General features: G+C 37.5%; 1 protein-coding gene across 2 annotated transcripts in view; it reads left to right on the top strand.

Moving 5' to 3' along the window:
* Nucleotides 1-16,426, top strand: part of slc37a3 (solute carrier family 37 member 3) — a 163,061-nt gene that overhangs the window by 19,151 nt on the left and 127,484 nt on the right. The window contains exons 3-4 of one of the 2 annotated variants that reach the window (XM_052121023.1): nt 5,015-5,060; nt 7,249-7,341. In XM_052121023.1, the coding sequence (XP_051976983.1) occupies nt 5,015-5,060; nt 7,249-7,341 (139 nt within the window). Of the gene's footprint in view, nt 1-5,014; nt 5,136-7,248; nt 7,342-16,426 lie in introns of both variants that reach the window. The other variant, XM_052121022.1, reaches the window with a different exon arrangement.

Here is a 16,426-nt window from a genome sequence, read left to right as displayed (position 1 = left end):
CAAAAAAAAAAAAAATAAAATAAAAAAATACAACTCGCGAAAAAAGAACATTATCCCCTTACCCCCGTCCCACTTTCCCAAACAAAGTGAGAACACGCATCCCAAAAACTCACTGAGGGGTTGCCGGACCATCGGAACTACAGCTAGAAAGCCCTAACTCCCTCTCCAATCACTTGAACAAGTTATGAACAAAGGAAACGGTCATATAAATGTCCCAGTCTGATTAACGGTAGCTGTTGAATAAGTCACATATCAGAGCTGTTAAGCCAGAATATATGTAGGCAATAAATGCTATTCAAGACTGCGTCTCAATGAAGGCCTCAGCTTCCTCGGGCGAGGAAAACACCTTGTCAGTGGTACCATGAGTGACGCGCAGTCTTGCCGGATAAATGAAGTCGCTTCTCACACCGGTTTCTCGGAGATGCTTCCTGACATCATTGAATGCCTGCCGCTGCTTCATTATTTCAGCTGGAAGATCGGGAAAGATGTGTATCGGCTTGCCCTTGTAGCGCAGAGGAAACTGTTGACGAGCCAGCTGAAGTATTTCTTCCTTTATTTGAAAGTGATGAATACGGGCTATCATCACACGCGGCCGCGCGTCTTCTCCAGAAAACTGTCTCCCGTGACGATGAGCTCGATCCAATTCCAACAGCCTCGAGAAGTTGCTAGCGTCCAGCAAGTCTGGAATAAACTTTGTCAGAAATTCCGTGGGGCGCCCATTCTCTATCTTCTCAGGTAAACCTACGATTTTAATGTTTTGCCGTCTGGAGCGAGCCTCTAGATCGATCACTTTCTCGCGGAGTGATTTGTTCTCTGACTGTACTTTTGCGCACTTTTGCTCGACGAGGGAAAAGCGGCGGTCATAATCGGCAGTAGCATCCTCCACCTCCTTAATTCTATCCCCGAGGCACACTAAAGATGTTTGAGTGGACGCCAAAGATGCTTCCAGAAGATCAAATCGATCAGTCATCGTTTTGTTCATATTCTGTATTGCCAGAAGTATACTGGTAGATTCCGCGGCCTGCCCTGCCATCTCCGACTGTGACTGAGCAGGAGATTCATTCAGTGCTTTATCCAACTTCTTCCCCCTTTCAGCTTTTGGCTTAGTCATTATACAGCTCATCAATAAAGAAAATTATGAAGTAATGCCGGTAGAAAAAAAAAAGTAGAAATTTAAACAATGACCGAATAATAGGAAATATGGAGAGGAGCTCAGCAGAACATGTCTACTTCATGCGGTACCCCGACCATGTGAGTGATACATTTTATACATATATTTTTACATTACATTTCATTATGAGTAAATCTTTGCAATGAGGAAAACAATGTCTGAGTGCACTTTTAATTATTGATTGCCTTGTGTGTGTGGAAATTTAAGGACCGTGTATGCTATCTTGATAATCAGCGGTAACTATTTATTTACACCAGGTAAGTACGCTATTGTTCTGAAAGCAAAACGCAACTAATAATAAAATAAAGTGTAGGCTGTCATGTGCCCAACTGCACAGAACGACCAACTCAAAGCAGACATGTTTACTTCATGTCATTGCTATGTCGATTATACTCAGCTATATATTCCTCTTAGTTCTGATTACTCTTGCTCTGTGCTTCTAAAATGCTTTGAGGACATGAAATGCTGGACTGCAAAAACTTTCTCCAATTAAATGAGAGCAAAACTGAGGTTGTTGTGTTTGGTCTTCCTGATATCTGATATCACTAGGAACCTAGACACACTGTCTTCAAATGTTCATCCTTTTGCAAAAAACCTAGGTGTGATTTTTTGACTCCGAGCTAAATTTTGGAAAACAGATAAATGCTGTGGTGAGGAGTAGCTTTTTTCAATTAAGGCAAATAGCCAAATTAAAACCTCTGCTATCATTTAAGGATCTGGAGACATTTATCCATGCCTTCATCTCATCCAGACTTGACTATTCAAATGCTCTGTATATGGGGCTAAATCACTCATCTCTATATCGCCTGCAGTTGGTCCAAAACGCAGCTGCTAAGGTTGCTTACTGGTGCTAAGAAGAGGGAACACATTTCACCGGTTTTAGCATCTCTCCACTGATTACTGCTGCATTATAGGATCCATTTTAAGATCTTGTTATTTGTTTATAAAGCATTAAATTGGGTGGTCCCTTCTTATCCATAAGAACTTTTGAGCTATCAACAAACCCCTAGAAGCCTCAGATCTTCTGACAAATTTCTCCTGCAAATACTTCGTTCTCGCCTAAACTTTAAAGGGGATCGTGCTTTTTCCATTGCTGGCCCGAGACTATGGAACAGTATACCTCTGGACGTTAGGTCTGCCCCTTCCATTCCTGTTTTTAAATCACGCCTGAAGACGTATCTGTATTCCTTGGCTTTTACATTAATGTTTATTGTAGACTATATGGGTAATTTCTTGTTTTGTGTTATTTTTCAAATTAGTCTTTTATTCCTCTGTGCCCTGGTATTGTTTCATTTGCAGATGTACAGCACTTTGGTATACACTAGTGTTCTTAAATGTGCTATATAAATAAATTGACTTTGAGTGGCTCTTGACAAGCGTGGCCACATCAGTGGTTTGTCCTTTTGCTGACTAGCACAGTTTTTGCACACTTAAAAATCTGCATCGCATATACAGGTCCTTCTCAAAAAATTAGCATATTGTGATAGTTCATTATTTTCCATAATGTAATGATAAAAATTAAACTTTCATATATTTTAGATTCATTGCACACCAACTGAAATATTTCAGGTCTTTTATTGTTTTAATACTGATGATTTTGGCATACAGCTCATGAAAACCCAAAATTCTTATCTCAAAAAATTAGCATATCATGAAAAGGGTCTCTAAACGAGCTATTAACCTAATCATCTGAATCAACTAATTAACTCTAAACACCTGCAAAAGATTCCTGAGGCTTTTAAAAACTCCCAGCCTGTTTCATTACTCAAAACCGCAATCATGGGTAAGACTGCTCGACCTGACTGCTGTCCAGAAGGCCATCATTGACACCCTCAAGCAGGAGGGTAAGACACAGAAAGAAATTTCTGAACAAATAGGCTGTTCCCAGAGTGCTGTATCAAGGCACCTCAGTGGGAAGTCTGTGGGAAGGAAAAAGTGTGGCAAAAACGCTGCACAACGAGAAGAGGTGACCGGACCCTGAGGAAGATTGTGGAGAAGGACCGATTCCAGACCTTGGGAGTCCTCGTGGAAGCAGTGGACTGAGTCTGGAGTAGAAACATCCAGAGCCACCGTGCACAGGCGTGTGCAGGAAATGGGCTACAGAGAAGCAGCACTGGACTGTTGCTCAGTGGTCCAAAGTACTTTTTTCGGATGAAAGCAAATTTTGCATGTCATTCGAAATCAAGGTGCCAGAGTCTGGAGGAAGACTGGGGAGAAGGAAATGCCAAAATGCCTGAAGTCCAGTGTCAAGTACCCACAGTCAGTGATGGTCTGGGGTGCCATGTCAGCTGCTGGTGTTGGTCCACTGTGTTTTATCAAGGGCAGGGTCAATGCAGCTAGCTATCAGGAGATTTTGGAGCACTTCATGCTTCCATCTGCTGAAAAGCTTTATGGAGATGAAGATTTCATTTTTCAGCACGACCTGGCACCTGCTCACAGTGCCAGAACCACTGGTAAATGGTTTACTGACCATGGTATTACTGTGCTCAATTGGCCTGCCAACTCTCCTGACCTGAACCCCATAGAGAATCTGTGGGATATTGTGAAGAGAAAGTTGAGAGACGCAAGACCCAACACTGTGGCTGAGCTTAAGGCCGCTATCGAAGCATCCTGGGCCTCCATAACACCTCAGCAGTGCCACAGGCTGATTGCCTCCATGCCACGCCACATTGAAGCAGTCATTTCTGCAAAAGGATTCCCGACCAAGTATTGAGTGCATAACTGAACATAATTATTTGAAGGTTGACTTTTTTTGTATTAAAAACACTTCTTTTATTGGTCGGATGAAATATGCTAATTTTTTGAGAGAGGAATTTTGGGTTTTCATGAGCTGTATGCCAAAATCATCAGTATTAAAACAATAAAAGACCTGAAATATTTCAGTTGGTGTGCAATGAATCTAAAATATATGAAAGTTTAATTTTTATCATTACATTATGGAAAATAATGAACTTTATCACAATATGCAAATTTTTTGAGAAGGACCTGTATGGTCTGAAATGCAATTGTCCTCGTGCTCCTTCGCCGGACACCTATTGTGAATGAACTTCCCATTGCCTTTGAAGGAATGCAATGTGAATGTTGTACAAAGTAACATTTATCTTTAATATTGCTATCAAAGTGAATATCAGGTAAAACAGCACCGCTAAACAAGGGTTTGACATTTTTGGTTGAATGGATCGCATGACTGCATCACATGACTGCATCACATGACAGCAAATACATAATAGTTTTTAGATATATCAGTTTTCACAGTCCACACTACAACGTGAAGGCAGGGTATTCAAAAAGCTCAGTTTTCACTGACAAAATCACTGTCTCAGTGTGAACAGAAGCTAAAAACATAAAGATGCATTTTCAAATGAAAAAATATTTGTGTGATTGTAGTCTAAATCTTTGTTCTGCATATTTTTGAAAATAACGAATCATTACAAAATAATCAAATCGGATCTAAATTTCAGGTATCACCACCAAATTTCAGATTTCACAGTGCATTGTAATCATTAGGTAAAGAATCATAATCAAATCCAATATTGACACCCCTAATAAACACTGATTATATCATATTGCGGCCCTGCTCCCCCTGAGTCGCACACACGCTTCAATGTAACAAATATATACTTTTATATACAGAGTTTTGTGGTTGAGTTATTGTGCAACACTACATTACAATTTCAGTTTTATTTTTATTTGTGTTGTCGCTAAGTAATGTTAAAAAAAAAACATTGGAAATTAATGGAAGGTTCAAAATGCTAATTATCTTCTGTTTTTTTCATCTGCAAAATGAACATCATCTCTTCTAGAGGCATCAGTTTGTTAACTCCACTGTCTCTCTCTTTCTAGTTATGTCCTACTTCATTCATCACGTAAGACCTTCAGTAATGTGAAAGTGAGTATCTCTGCGCAGTGGACTCCATCGCCATGGCAACACAATGGTAGCGCTCTGCCTTTATCCCCTGTTGAGGTATTTATATAATAGACAGTTCCATTTACATTTATGCATTTGGCAGACGCTTTTATCCAAAGCGACTTACAGTGCAATTATTACAGGGCCTTGCTCAAGGGCACAATGGTGGTGGGGTTCGAACCAACGACCTTCTGATTAACAGCCCCTGTGCTTTTGCCACTACGCCACCACCACTCCACCAGTTCCTACAAATGAACAACTGCTTTATTTATAGTTATTTTATGTAGTTCACTCAGAAATGAAAACTGTCATAATTTACTCATCACAGTGATTCCCACGGGATTTTGTGAGACTATGAGGGGTGGACCTCCGACCCTTAAGAAAATGTTGTACATTTTACATACTTCCAAAATTAGAGGCTAATGTGCTCTTGTAAACAGTTTTGTGCTCTTAAAGCTGCAGTATGCAACTTAAATTAAATTGTGAGAAACAGCTCCCTCAATTCTTCACCATATACATGATGCTCTTCACCCCCAGCCAGGGTTACATGACAGCTGTTCACAAACAGAACAAGGTCTGCCTTTCACTGAGTCTGTGGTGCTAACTCAGTTCTCACAGGGCCTCATTTAACTTGGACACCATGTTTACATAGAAAACAATTTTTTCAACGAATAAATATACCTACTGTAGCTTAAACAATTTCATGCTCTAACCATTTTAAAAAGCAGGGTACAAACTAGTGATGTCAGTTTCAGCTTTTAATCTTTTAACGTTACCTCAGACTGCTAATGATAGCTAGCTAGTGAAGGCGTAAGCAGTGTAACGTTATGCCAATTAACCTAGTAACGCTAATGTTAATGTATGTTAATCATCATTATTGTAACTTTTTTTTTCTTTTGCTTTTTGTAACCCAGCCAACCTGTATAGCTATTATATTACATTATACTGCATTATATTAATTATATTATGCAACAGTCAAATATTTCTGCCTTAAATTCTTCACTTTCACACATTATTTTAAGGCTCTCTAATTAACTTACAAGCCCTTATTTCTCATGAAGTAGACTTTGAGATTGTGTTTCTTGGATGTTATCATCTCCACAGAAATAGAGCAGGACATCTCCTCTGTCTCACTGCCTGTTATTAACACTGCATGAATAAACTCACAATGACCACGGATATTTGACATTACATGGCTGTTAAGTGAAACTGGAGTGCTTTGCATTTACAAAATGAATATGTTTATACCTTGTCTATATTTTCGCGGGAGTTTGCGCCAAGTCTCTGTAGATGGCGTGCACATCAGACCGCTTGAGAAGTGGTACATCTTCACATGACATCCGTGGTGCGGTTCCCTGAGATGCTCTTGAGTTCAACTGAACTACATACAAACACATACACACCTTGAGGTGGATGGGCTACAACAGCTGAAGACTACGTCAGGTTCCATTTCTGTCAGCCAAGAACAGAAAGCTGAGGCTGCAGCGGGCACAGGCTCACCAAAACTGGACAGCTAAAGACTGGAAAAACATAGCCTTGTCTGATGAATCTCGATTTCTGCTGAGGCACAAAGACGGTAGAATCAGAATTTGGCACCAACAGCATGAATCCATGGACCCAACTTACCTTGTGTCAACAGTACAGGCTGGTCATGGTAGTGTAATGGTGTGGAGTATGTTTTCTTGGTGCACGTTGGGCCCGTTAATACTGATCAATCATTGCTTGAATGCTACAGCCTGTTTGTGTATTGTGCTGACCATGTGCATTCCATCTTCTAATGGCTACTTCCAGCATGATAATTCACCATGTCACAAATGAAATGTCTTCTCAAAATGGTTTCATGAACATGACTAGGAGTTCACTGGTCTTCAGTGGCCTTCCCATTCATCGCATCTGAATCCAAAAGAACACCTTTGGGATTTAGTAGAATAGGAGATTCACAGCATGAATGTGCAGCTGACAAATCTGCAGAAATTGCATGAAGCAATCATGTCAACATGGGCAAGAATCTCATAGGACACCAACATCTTGTGGAATCAATGACATGAAGAATTGAGGCTGTTTTGAGAGCAAAGGAAGCCCTACCCACTATTAGCGTAGTTATCCTAATGAAGTGCTCAGTGAGTGTAAACCTGACCATTATCTTATGTTTATGATTTTGTGTCTCTAGACATGGGAGGATAACAGGCTTTTTTCTGATGCTGGAGAGGCTACGCTGTTCTTGGGCGCTCTGGACTCGATCTTTCTATTCTCTTACGCTGTAGTAAGTACAAAACACAAATAACTGCAAAAGGGTTTAAATACATTTATCTTCAAACAGCTTTGGAACGGCACTAGATTAACTGTTCTACAACAACAGTACAGTCATTACTGTTCTTTACAATCAACATGTGGTAATTCATTTAATGTAACAATTTACCTTAATCATCATATTAAGAATGGTTTTATGAGAAGTCTGGTGTTCGCGAGCATATTTGATCAAGCTCTTCTTGGTTCCTCTAGTTCTGCCTGTCATTCTCTCTTATCTGCAACCCCTTCTTAAAAAGTCTCGTCTAGACCCTTCTGTTTTAGATAATTACAATCTACATTTAGATCGTTTTTTATCGAAATTCTGGAGAAAGTTGTGTATAATCAGATTTCTACATTTTTAAATGACAATAAGATCTTTGATAAATTTCAGTCAGGTTTTAAACAAAACATAGTACTGAATCTGCACTTCTTAAAGTGTCAAATGACTTGTTTATGGCTGTAGAATCACTCCTTGATCTAAGCACTGCTTTTGACACTATAAATCATAATATTCTTTTAAATCTCTTAAGTCAGTGGGTGGGGATTCGGGAGTGCACACTAAACTGGTTTTCTTCATATTTGAAGGAGAAAACATTTGCTGTTGAAATAGGAAATTATACCTCCTTGTCTGCTCCCATCTCCTCTGGTGTTCCTCAAGGCTCTATTCTTGGCCCTATTTTGTTTTCTTTATATATGCTTCCTTTGGCTTCGATTTGTCAAAAACATAATAATGCATGTCATTGCTACTCTGATGACTGCTGTATCTCCCTCTAAAGCCTTATGATAATTCTTCTCTAACTTCTCTGTTTGATTGATTGAGTGATATCAAAAGATGGATGGCTGTTAATTTTCTTTAGCTCAAAGAATCAAAATCTGAAGTAATTAAGCAACTTTGACCGTTATCTACTAAAACACTCATCCGAGAAATCTCGGTGTAATTTTTGATTCCAAATTATAATTTGATAAGCATATTAATTCAGTGGTAAAAGGTAGCTTTTTCCAACTCTGTGCCATTGCTAAAACGAAACCTCTTCTTTCATTCAGAGATCTGGAGATTGTTGTTCATGCATTTATTTCATCTAGACTGGACTATTGTAATTCTTTATATTTGGGAATATCAAATAGTTCACTATCAAGTTTACAGTTAGTGCAAAATGCTAGACACCTGACTGTCACCAGGAAGTATCTCTCCAGTTTTAGCCTTGACTTCCAGTCAAATACAGAGTTCAGTTCAAGGTACTTTTAACGGTTTTTAAGGGTTTACATGGACTTGCACCAGATTACATTTTAGACCTCTTACATCAACATCAAACTGCCAGACCTTTAAGATCTTCACAGAGCCTGCTTTTATGTGTCCCTAAGTTGTGTTTGAAAACCAAAGGGGATCGTGCATTCTCTGTTGCAGCCTCTTGCCTTTGGAATAGTCTGCCGATTCGAGTCTATTAAGTTTCAGTTGAAGACTCATCTTTACTCCATTGCTTATAATTGTTCTTAGATTTACTGTAATTGTTTTGGCTTATATTGTGCATGTTTTTAATTGTGTTAGTGTAAAGCACTTTGGTCCACATGTGTTGTTTTTAAATGTGCTATAGAAATAAGTGTGATTGATTGATAGATTTAAGCTTATGTATAATGCATTGTAAAGGCATGATAAATACCTTGTACTGCATTCATAATGTCTCATAGTACACCTTAGGTTTTAACTTCTCATAAATAATTGTAACTATAGTTATAATACATTTTAAGACTTAACTTTTAGTTATATTTTGCTTATCCAATTTTGCTTATTGTAATTTTTTTGATATTTTTACTTCCCTGCATAATAAACATTGCCCTGTGAAAGAATATTTCATAAAGGAAAAACATAAAAAAAGCCCCTGGATTACGAAAGGAATAATTAATGCCTGTAAAAAGAAAAACAATCTCTATAAATTGTTTATTAAAGTAAAAACAATAGAAGTGGAACAAAGATATAAGAAGTACAAAAATAAATTAACTGATATTATAAGAACAAGCAAACGGTTATACTATCAAAAAAAACTATATGAATATAAAAATAACATAAAAGGAACTTGGGATGTTTTGAATAGCCTAATCCTAAACAAGGATCCTCAAAGTTGATATAAAATGGTGAAGATTATAATATGAGTAATGTAGTAAATAAGTTCAGCAATTTTTTTGTAAATGTTGGCCCTAAGTTGGCCGCTGATATTCCAGAAAATGGAGCTGCAAAATCAACTATTGAATGGAATTCTTCGTCATTCTTCCTCTCAGCTACAAATGAGCAGGAAGTAACAACATTGTGTGGAAATGTAAAAATAAGTTCTCCACTGACTGTCATGATATCAGCATGATGTTGATTAAAAAAGTTATATTGAATATTGTAAAACCTTTAACTTATATTTGTAACTTGTCATTCCAGACTGGCTGCTTTCCAAGTAAAATGAAAATCGCCGAAGTAATTCCACTCTTCAAAAAGGATAACAAATATGCTTTTACTAATTATAGACCAATCTCTCTTTTGCCTCAGTTTTCAAAAATATTAGAGAAACTCTTCAATTCTCGACTTGAAAAGTTTCTCGAGAAACATCATGTAATTAATGATGGTCAGTATGGTTTTAGGTCCAAAAGAACTACTTCAATGGCAATAAATGAAGCTATTGAAGAAATTACTAATGCACTGGAGCAAAAAAAGTATGCAGTTGGTATCGTTATTGATCTAAAAAAAGCCTTTGATACTATTAATCACTCAATCCTATTAAATAAGATGGGAAGATATGGAATTAGGGGGCTGGCTGGAGATTGGTTAAAAAGTTATTTAACAGGGAGGTTACAGTTTGTAAAAATTGGTCAGTATTTATCAGATACTCTTGGCATTGTTTGTGGTGTCCCCCAGGGGTCAGTATTGGGTCCAAAACTGTTTAATGTGTATATAAATGATATTTTTAATATATCCAAAGTACTGAAACTTATACTATTTGCAGATGACACGAATATATTCTACAGTAGTGATGATTATAATGAGCTCGTAAATACGGTAAACAGGGAACTAAATATAATAAAAAAGTGGATGGATACAAATAAATTATCCTTGAATGTAAATAAAACTAAGACAATGATGTTCGGTAATCGCAACAAAATGTCTAAACAGAGTATAATTATTGATGGTACCCAAATTGAAATTGTGAGTGAGAATATATTTTTGGGAGTAAAAATTGACAGTAAATTGTCATGGAAACCCCATGTCAGACACATAAAATCAAAAATCTCCAAAAGCCTCTCAGTTATAGGGGCTCCATACCTTATGTTTTGTGTTGAAGTGTGGGGAAATAATTACCTCTGATAAATCCTCTGATCATATTACAGAAAAGAGCTGTGAGGATCATTCATAAGGTTGGTTTTCTAGAACATACTCATAATCTGTTTACGCAGTCAAAGTTGTTAAAATTTGATGATCTTGTAAAATATAATACATCAGTGGTCCTATATAAAGCATTTAACAACTTATTACCGCCTAACTTACAACGTTTTTTTCAAATTCCAGTGCGAGCTCATAACTTGAGAGGTTTTGGATATTTTTCATTACAAAGAGCCCAAACCACTCGTAAACATTGTGTGTCTGTATGCGGAGTGAAACTCTGGAACAAACTGGACTTACAACAAAAGCAATGTAAAACTACTCATCAATTTAAACTGTTATATAAACATCGGGTCTGGTTAAAATACAGAGATGAGGATTTTAAATTTACATTGCTGTTGTACTCTGTCTTATAGTGTTAACATGTGCTCAATGTTTCCTAACCACCGTTGGTATATTGTCCATTAACATCGTCGGTATATTGTCCATTACCATTGTTGGCATTGGTAATTCTTCTTAATTGTTGGTGCTGTTGTTATAATAAATACTTGTTACTTGTGGTAACACCACCATGATACAACATTTGTAAACAATCCGTGAGCAAAGTAAAACTAGAAAAAAAAGTTCGTCGAGACAAACTTTAAGTTGGCTTGTGAAAGTTTGGACCAGAAAGTTTGAAGAAGTTTAAAGTAGTTTGAAGTTTAAATTAGTTTGAAGTTTAAATTAGTTTAAAGTAGTTTATAGTTTAAAGTAGTTTATAGTTTAAATTAGTTTAGTTTAAATTAAAGTAGTTTAAAGTTTAACTTAGTTGCTAGATAGATAGATAGATAGACAGACACTCAGATAGATAGAGAGATAGATATTTACCCTCAGATAGATAGATAGACATTGACCCTCAGATAGATAGATAGACAACAGACAGACAGAGAGACAGATAGATAGATAGATAGATAGATAGATAGATAGATATTGACCCTCAGATAGATAGATAGATAGATGGATTGATTGATTGATTGATCCTTGCTACCCTGAGTTCCATGAACAAAGCCAGAAGTCTTTTTGTTGTTCTGTTGCAGAGATATGTGATTTGTTACTCGGTTGCTAGGGTGACCCCATATGGTTGTTAGGCAGTCACCATAGTGATACTTATCAAGTCTGCTTGCCATCCTGATTGAAATGAATCAACCCAGAAGTCTCTACAATTTTCTGTTGCAGAGATATGTGATTTGTTACTCGGTTGCTAGGGTAACCCCATCTGGTTGTTAGGCAGTCACCATAGTGATACTTTTCAAGTGTTCTTGATATCCTGATTGAAATAAACCAACCCAGAAGTCAGTTGGAATTTGAATTTCTGAACATTCCGCAATGTTAAGTCAATGGGAGTTTTTTCCGAGTTTGATCGTCATTTTTAGGAAAACCGTAAGTCCGATCAGTTAGAAAAGATATAGCACACTATTCGGGATTAGTCTGAAGGTCTGTGCCGAGTTTGGTGCCTGTAGCTTAAAAGCTCTAGGAGGAGTTAGATATAGAAATTTCAGAGTAAGAATAATAATAACTAGATTAAAAGTTTGAGTACAAACTTTAAGTTGGCTTGTGAAAGTTTGGACCCGAAAGTTTGAAGAAGTTTGAAGAAGTTTAAAGTAGTTTGAAGTTTAAATTAGTTTAAATGAGTTTAAAGTAGTTTATAGTTTAAAGTTTAACTTAGTTGCTAGATAGATAGATAGATAGAGAGATACAGAGATAGATAGATAGATAGATAGATAGATAGATAGATAGATAGATAGACCCTCAGATAGATAGATAGATAGAGAGAGAGAGAGATAGACATTGACCCTCAGATAGATAGATAGACAACAGACAGACAGAGAGACGGATAGATAGATAGATATTGACCCTCAGATAGATAGATAGATAGATAGATAGATAGATAGATATTGACCCTCAGATAGATAAATAGATAGATAGATAGATAGATAGATAGATAGATAGATAGATATTGACCCTCAGATAGATAGATAGATAGATAGATAGATAGATAGATATTGACCCTCAGATAGATAGATAGATAGATAGATAGATAGATATTGACCCTCAGATAGATTTCATTTAAGCTAGGCGATCCTAGCATGTGTTAGCATTATGCTAGCACAATTTTATCATGTTTTAACACTTAGCTAGGCGATGCTAGCATGTGTTAGCATGATGCTAGCATGTGTTAGCATGATGCTATGCACGTTTTTAGCATGTTTTAGCACTTCGGCTAGGCGATGCTAGCATGTGTTAGCATGATGCTTAGCACGTTTTTAGCATTTTTAGCACTCGCTAGGGGATGCTATGACGTTTTAGCATTTTTTAGCACTCGCTAGGCGATTTTAGCATGATGCTTATGACGTTTTTAGCATTTTTTAGCACTCGCTAGGCGATGCTTAGCATGTGTTATCATGATGTTAACACGTTTTTAGCATTTTTAAAACTTCGCTAGGCGATGCTAGCATGTGTTATCATGATGTTAGCACGTTTTTAGCATGGTTTAGCACTTCCTAAGCGACGCTAGCATGTGTTAGCATGATGCTAGCGCGTTTTAGCATTTTTAGCGCCGCTAGGCGATGCTTAGCATGTGTTAGCATGATGCTATGACGCTTTTAGCATGTTTTAGCGCTCGCTAGGCGATGCTAGCATGTTTTAAGCATGATGCTATGACGCTTTTAGCATGTTTTAAGCACTTCGCTAGGCGATGCTTAGCATGTTTTAGCATGATGCTTATGACGTTTTTAGCATTTTTAGCACTTCAGCTAGGCGATGCTATGATGTGTTAGCATGATGCTTATGACGCTTTTAGCATGTTTTAGCACTCGCTAGGCGATGCTAGCATGTGTTAGCATGATGCTAATGACGTTTTTAGCATGTTTTAGCGCTCGCTAGGCGATCTTAGCATGTGTTAGCATGATGCTTAGCATGTTTTTAGCATTTTTAGCGCTCGCTAGGGGATGCTATGACGCTTTTAGCATTTTTTAGCGCTCGCTAGGCGATTTTAGCATGATGCTAGCGACGTTTTTAGCATTTTTTAGCACTTCGGCTAGGCGATGCTTAGCATGTGTTATCATGATGTTAACACGTTTTTAGCATTTTTAAAACTTCGCTAGGCGATGCTAGCATGTGTTATCATGATGTTAGCAAGTTTTTAGCATGGTTTAGCACTTCCCTAGGCGACGCTAGCATGTGTTAGCATGATGCTTAGACGCTTTTAGCATTTTTAGCACTTCGCTAGGCGATGCTAGCATGTGTTAGCATGATGCTATGACGCTTTTAGCATGTTTTAGCACTCGCTAGGCGATGCTAGCATGTTTTAGCATGATGCTAGCACGTTTTAGCATGTTTTAGCACTCGCTAGGCGATGCTAGCATGTGTTAGCATGATGCTAGCGCGTTTTAGCATTTTTAGCGCCGCTAGGCGATGCTATGATGTGTTAGCATGATGCTAGCGCGTTTTAGCATGTTTTAGCACTCGCTAGGCGATGCTAGCATGTGTTAGCATGATGCTAACGCGTTTTTAGCATTTTTAGCACTTCGCTATGCTATGATGTGTTAGCATGATTCCCAAACAAATGACTCTAATGAGCCAGTTCTTTTGAATCTACAATGTGAAACTTACAGTGTGACCAGTGTAGTCTGATTCCCAAATTAATGACTCTAATGAGCCAGTTCTATTGACTCTACAGTGTAGTGTTAAAAAGTTTAACTCAGTTGATAGATAGATAGATAGATAGATAGATAGATAGATAGATAGATAGATAGATAGATATTTATCCTCAGATAGATAGATAGATAGATAGATAGATAGATATTTATCCTCAGATAGATAGATAGATAGATAGATAGATAGATAGATATTTATCCTCAGATAGATAGATAGATAGATAGATAGATAGATAGATAACACATTTTTAGCATGTTTTAGCGTGTGGCTATGAAGATTTTAGGTCATTACTTTTTGGCTGCTTGATAAAAGAAATCCTCTGAGGGAGACAGAGAGGGAGAGATGCAGGGCTGACAGGCCCTTTTTGTCTGTGTGTGTGAAAATGGCAGTTGAGATTTAAATTTCTGAACATTCCGCAATGTTAAGTCAATGGGAGTTTTTTCCAAGTTTGATCGTCATTTTTAGGAAAACCGTAAGTCCGATCAGTTAGAAAAGATATAGCACACTATTCGGGATTAGTCTGAAGGTCTGTGCCGAGTTTGGTGCCTGTAGCTTAAAAGCTCTAGGAGGAGATAGTCTTGGTAATTTTAGTCTCAGAAGAATAATAATAACTAGAAAAAAAAGTTCGTCGAGACAAACTTTAAGTTGGCTTGTGAAAGTTTGGACCAGAAAGTTTGAAGAAGTTTAAAGTAGTTTGAAGTTTAAAGTAGTTTAAAGTTTAAATTAGTTTGAAGTTTAAAGTAGTTTGTAGTTTAAATTAGTTTGTAGTTTAAATTAGTTTGAAGTATAAATTAGTTTGTAGTTTAAATTAGTTTAAATTAGTTTAGTTTAAATTAGTTTAAAGTAGTTTAAAGTTTAACTTAGTTGCTAGATAGATAGATAGATAGATAGACACTCAGATAGATAGATAGATAGATAGATAGATAGATAGTTACCCTCAGATAGATAGATAGATAGATAGATAGACATTGACCCTCAGATAGATAGATAGACAACAGACAGACAGAGAGATAGATAGATAGATAGATAGATAGATAGATAGATAGATAGATAGATATTGACCCTCAGATAGATAGATAGATGTGATTGATGATGGATTGATCCTTGCTACCCTGAGTCCCATGAACAAAGCCAGAAGTCTTTATGTTGTTCTGTTGCAGAGATATGTGATTTGTTACTCGGTTGCTAGGGTAACCCAATATGGTTGCTAGGCAGTTAGCATAGTGATACTTATCAAGTCTTCTTGCCATCCTGATTGAAATAAATCAACCCAGAAGTCTCTACGATTTTCTGGTGCAGAGATATGTGATTTGTTACTCGGTTGCTAGGGTAACCCCATCTGGTTGCTAGGCAGTTACCATAGTGATACTTATCAAGTCTCCTTGCCATCCTGATTGAAATAAATCAACCCAGAAGTCTCTCTGATTTTCTGGTGCAGAGATATGAGATTTGTTACTCGGTTGCTAGAGTAACCCCATCTGGTTGTTAGGCAGATACCATAGTGATACTTATCAAGTCTCCTTGACATCCTGATTGAAATAAATCAACCCAGAAGTCTCTACGATTTTCTGGTGCAGAGATATGTGATTTGTTACTCGGTTGCTAGGGTAACCCCATCTGGTTGCTAGGCAGTTACCATAGTGATACTAATGAAGTCTCCTTGCCATCCTGATTGAAATAAGTCAACCCGGAAGTCTCTACGATTTTCTGATGCAGAGATATGTGATTTGTTACTCGGTTGCTAGGGTAACCCCATGTGGTTGCTAGGCAGTTACCATAGTGATACTTATCAAGTCTCCTTGCCATCCTGATTGAAATAAATCAACCCAGAAGTCTCTACTGATTTTCTGGTGCAGAGATATGTGATTTGTTACTCGGTTGCTAGGGTAACCCCATGTGGTTGCTAGGCAGTTACCATAGTGATACTTATCAAGTCTCCTTGCCATCCTGATTGAAATAAATGAACCCAGAAGTCTCTCTGATTTTCTGGTGCAGAGATATAGTT

This window comes from Xyrauchen texanus, chromosome 47, assembly GCF_025860055.1.
Source record: "Xyrauchen texanus isolate HMW12.3.18 chromosome 47, RBS_HiC_50CHRs, whole genome shotgun sequence".
Lineage (NCBI taxonomy): Eukaryota > Metazoa > Chordata > Actinopteri > Cypriniformes > Catostomidae > Xyrauchen > Xyrauchen texanus.
This window is presented reverse-complemented; position numbering and strand designations above follow the sequence as displayed.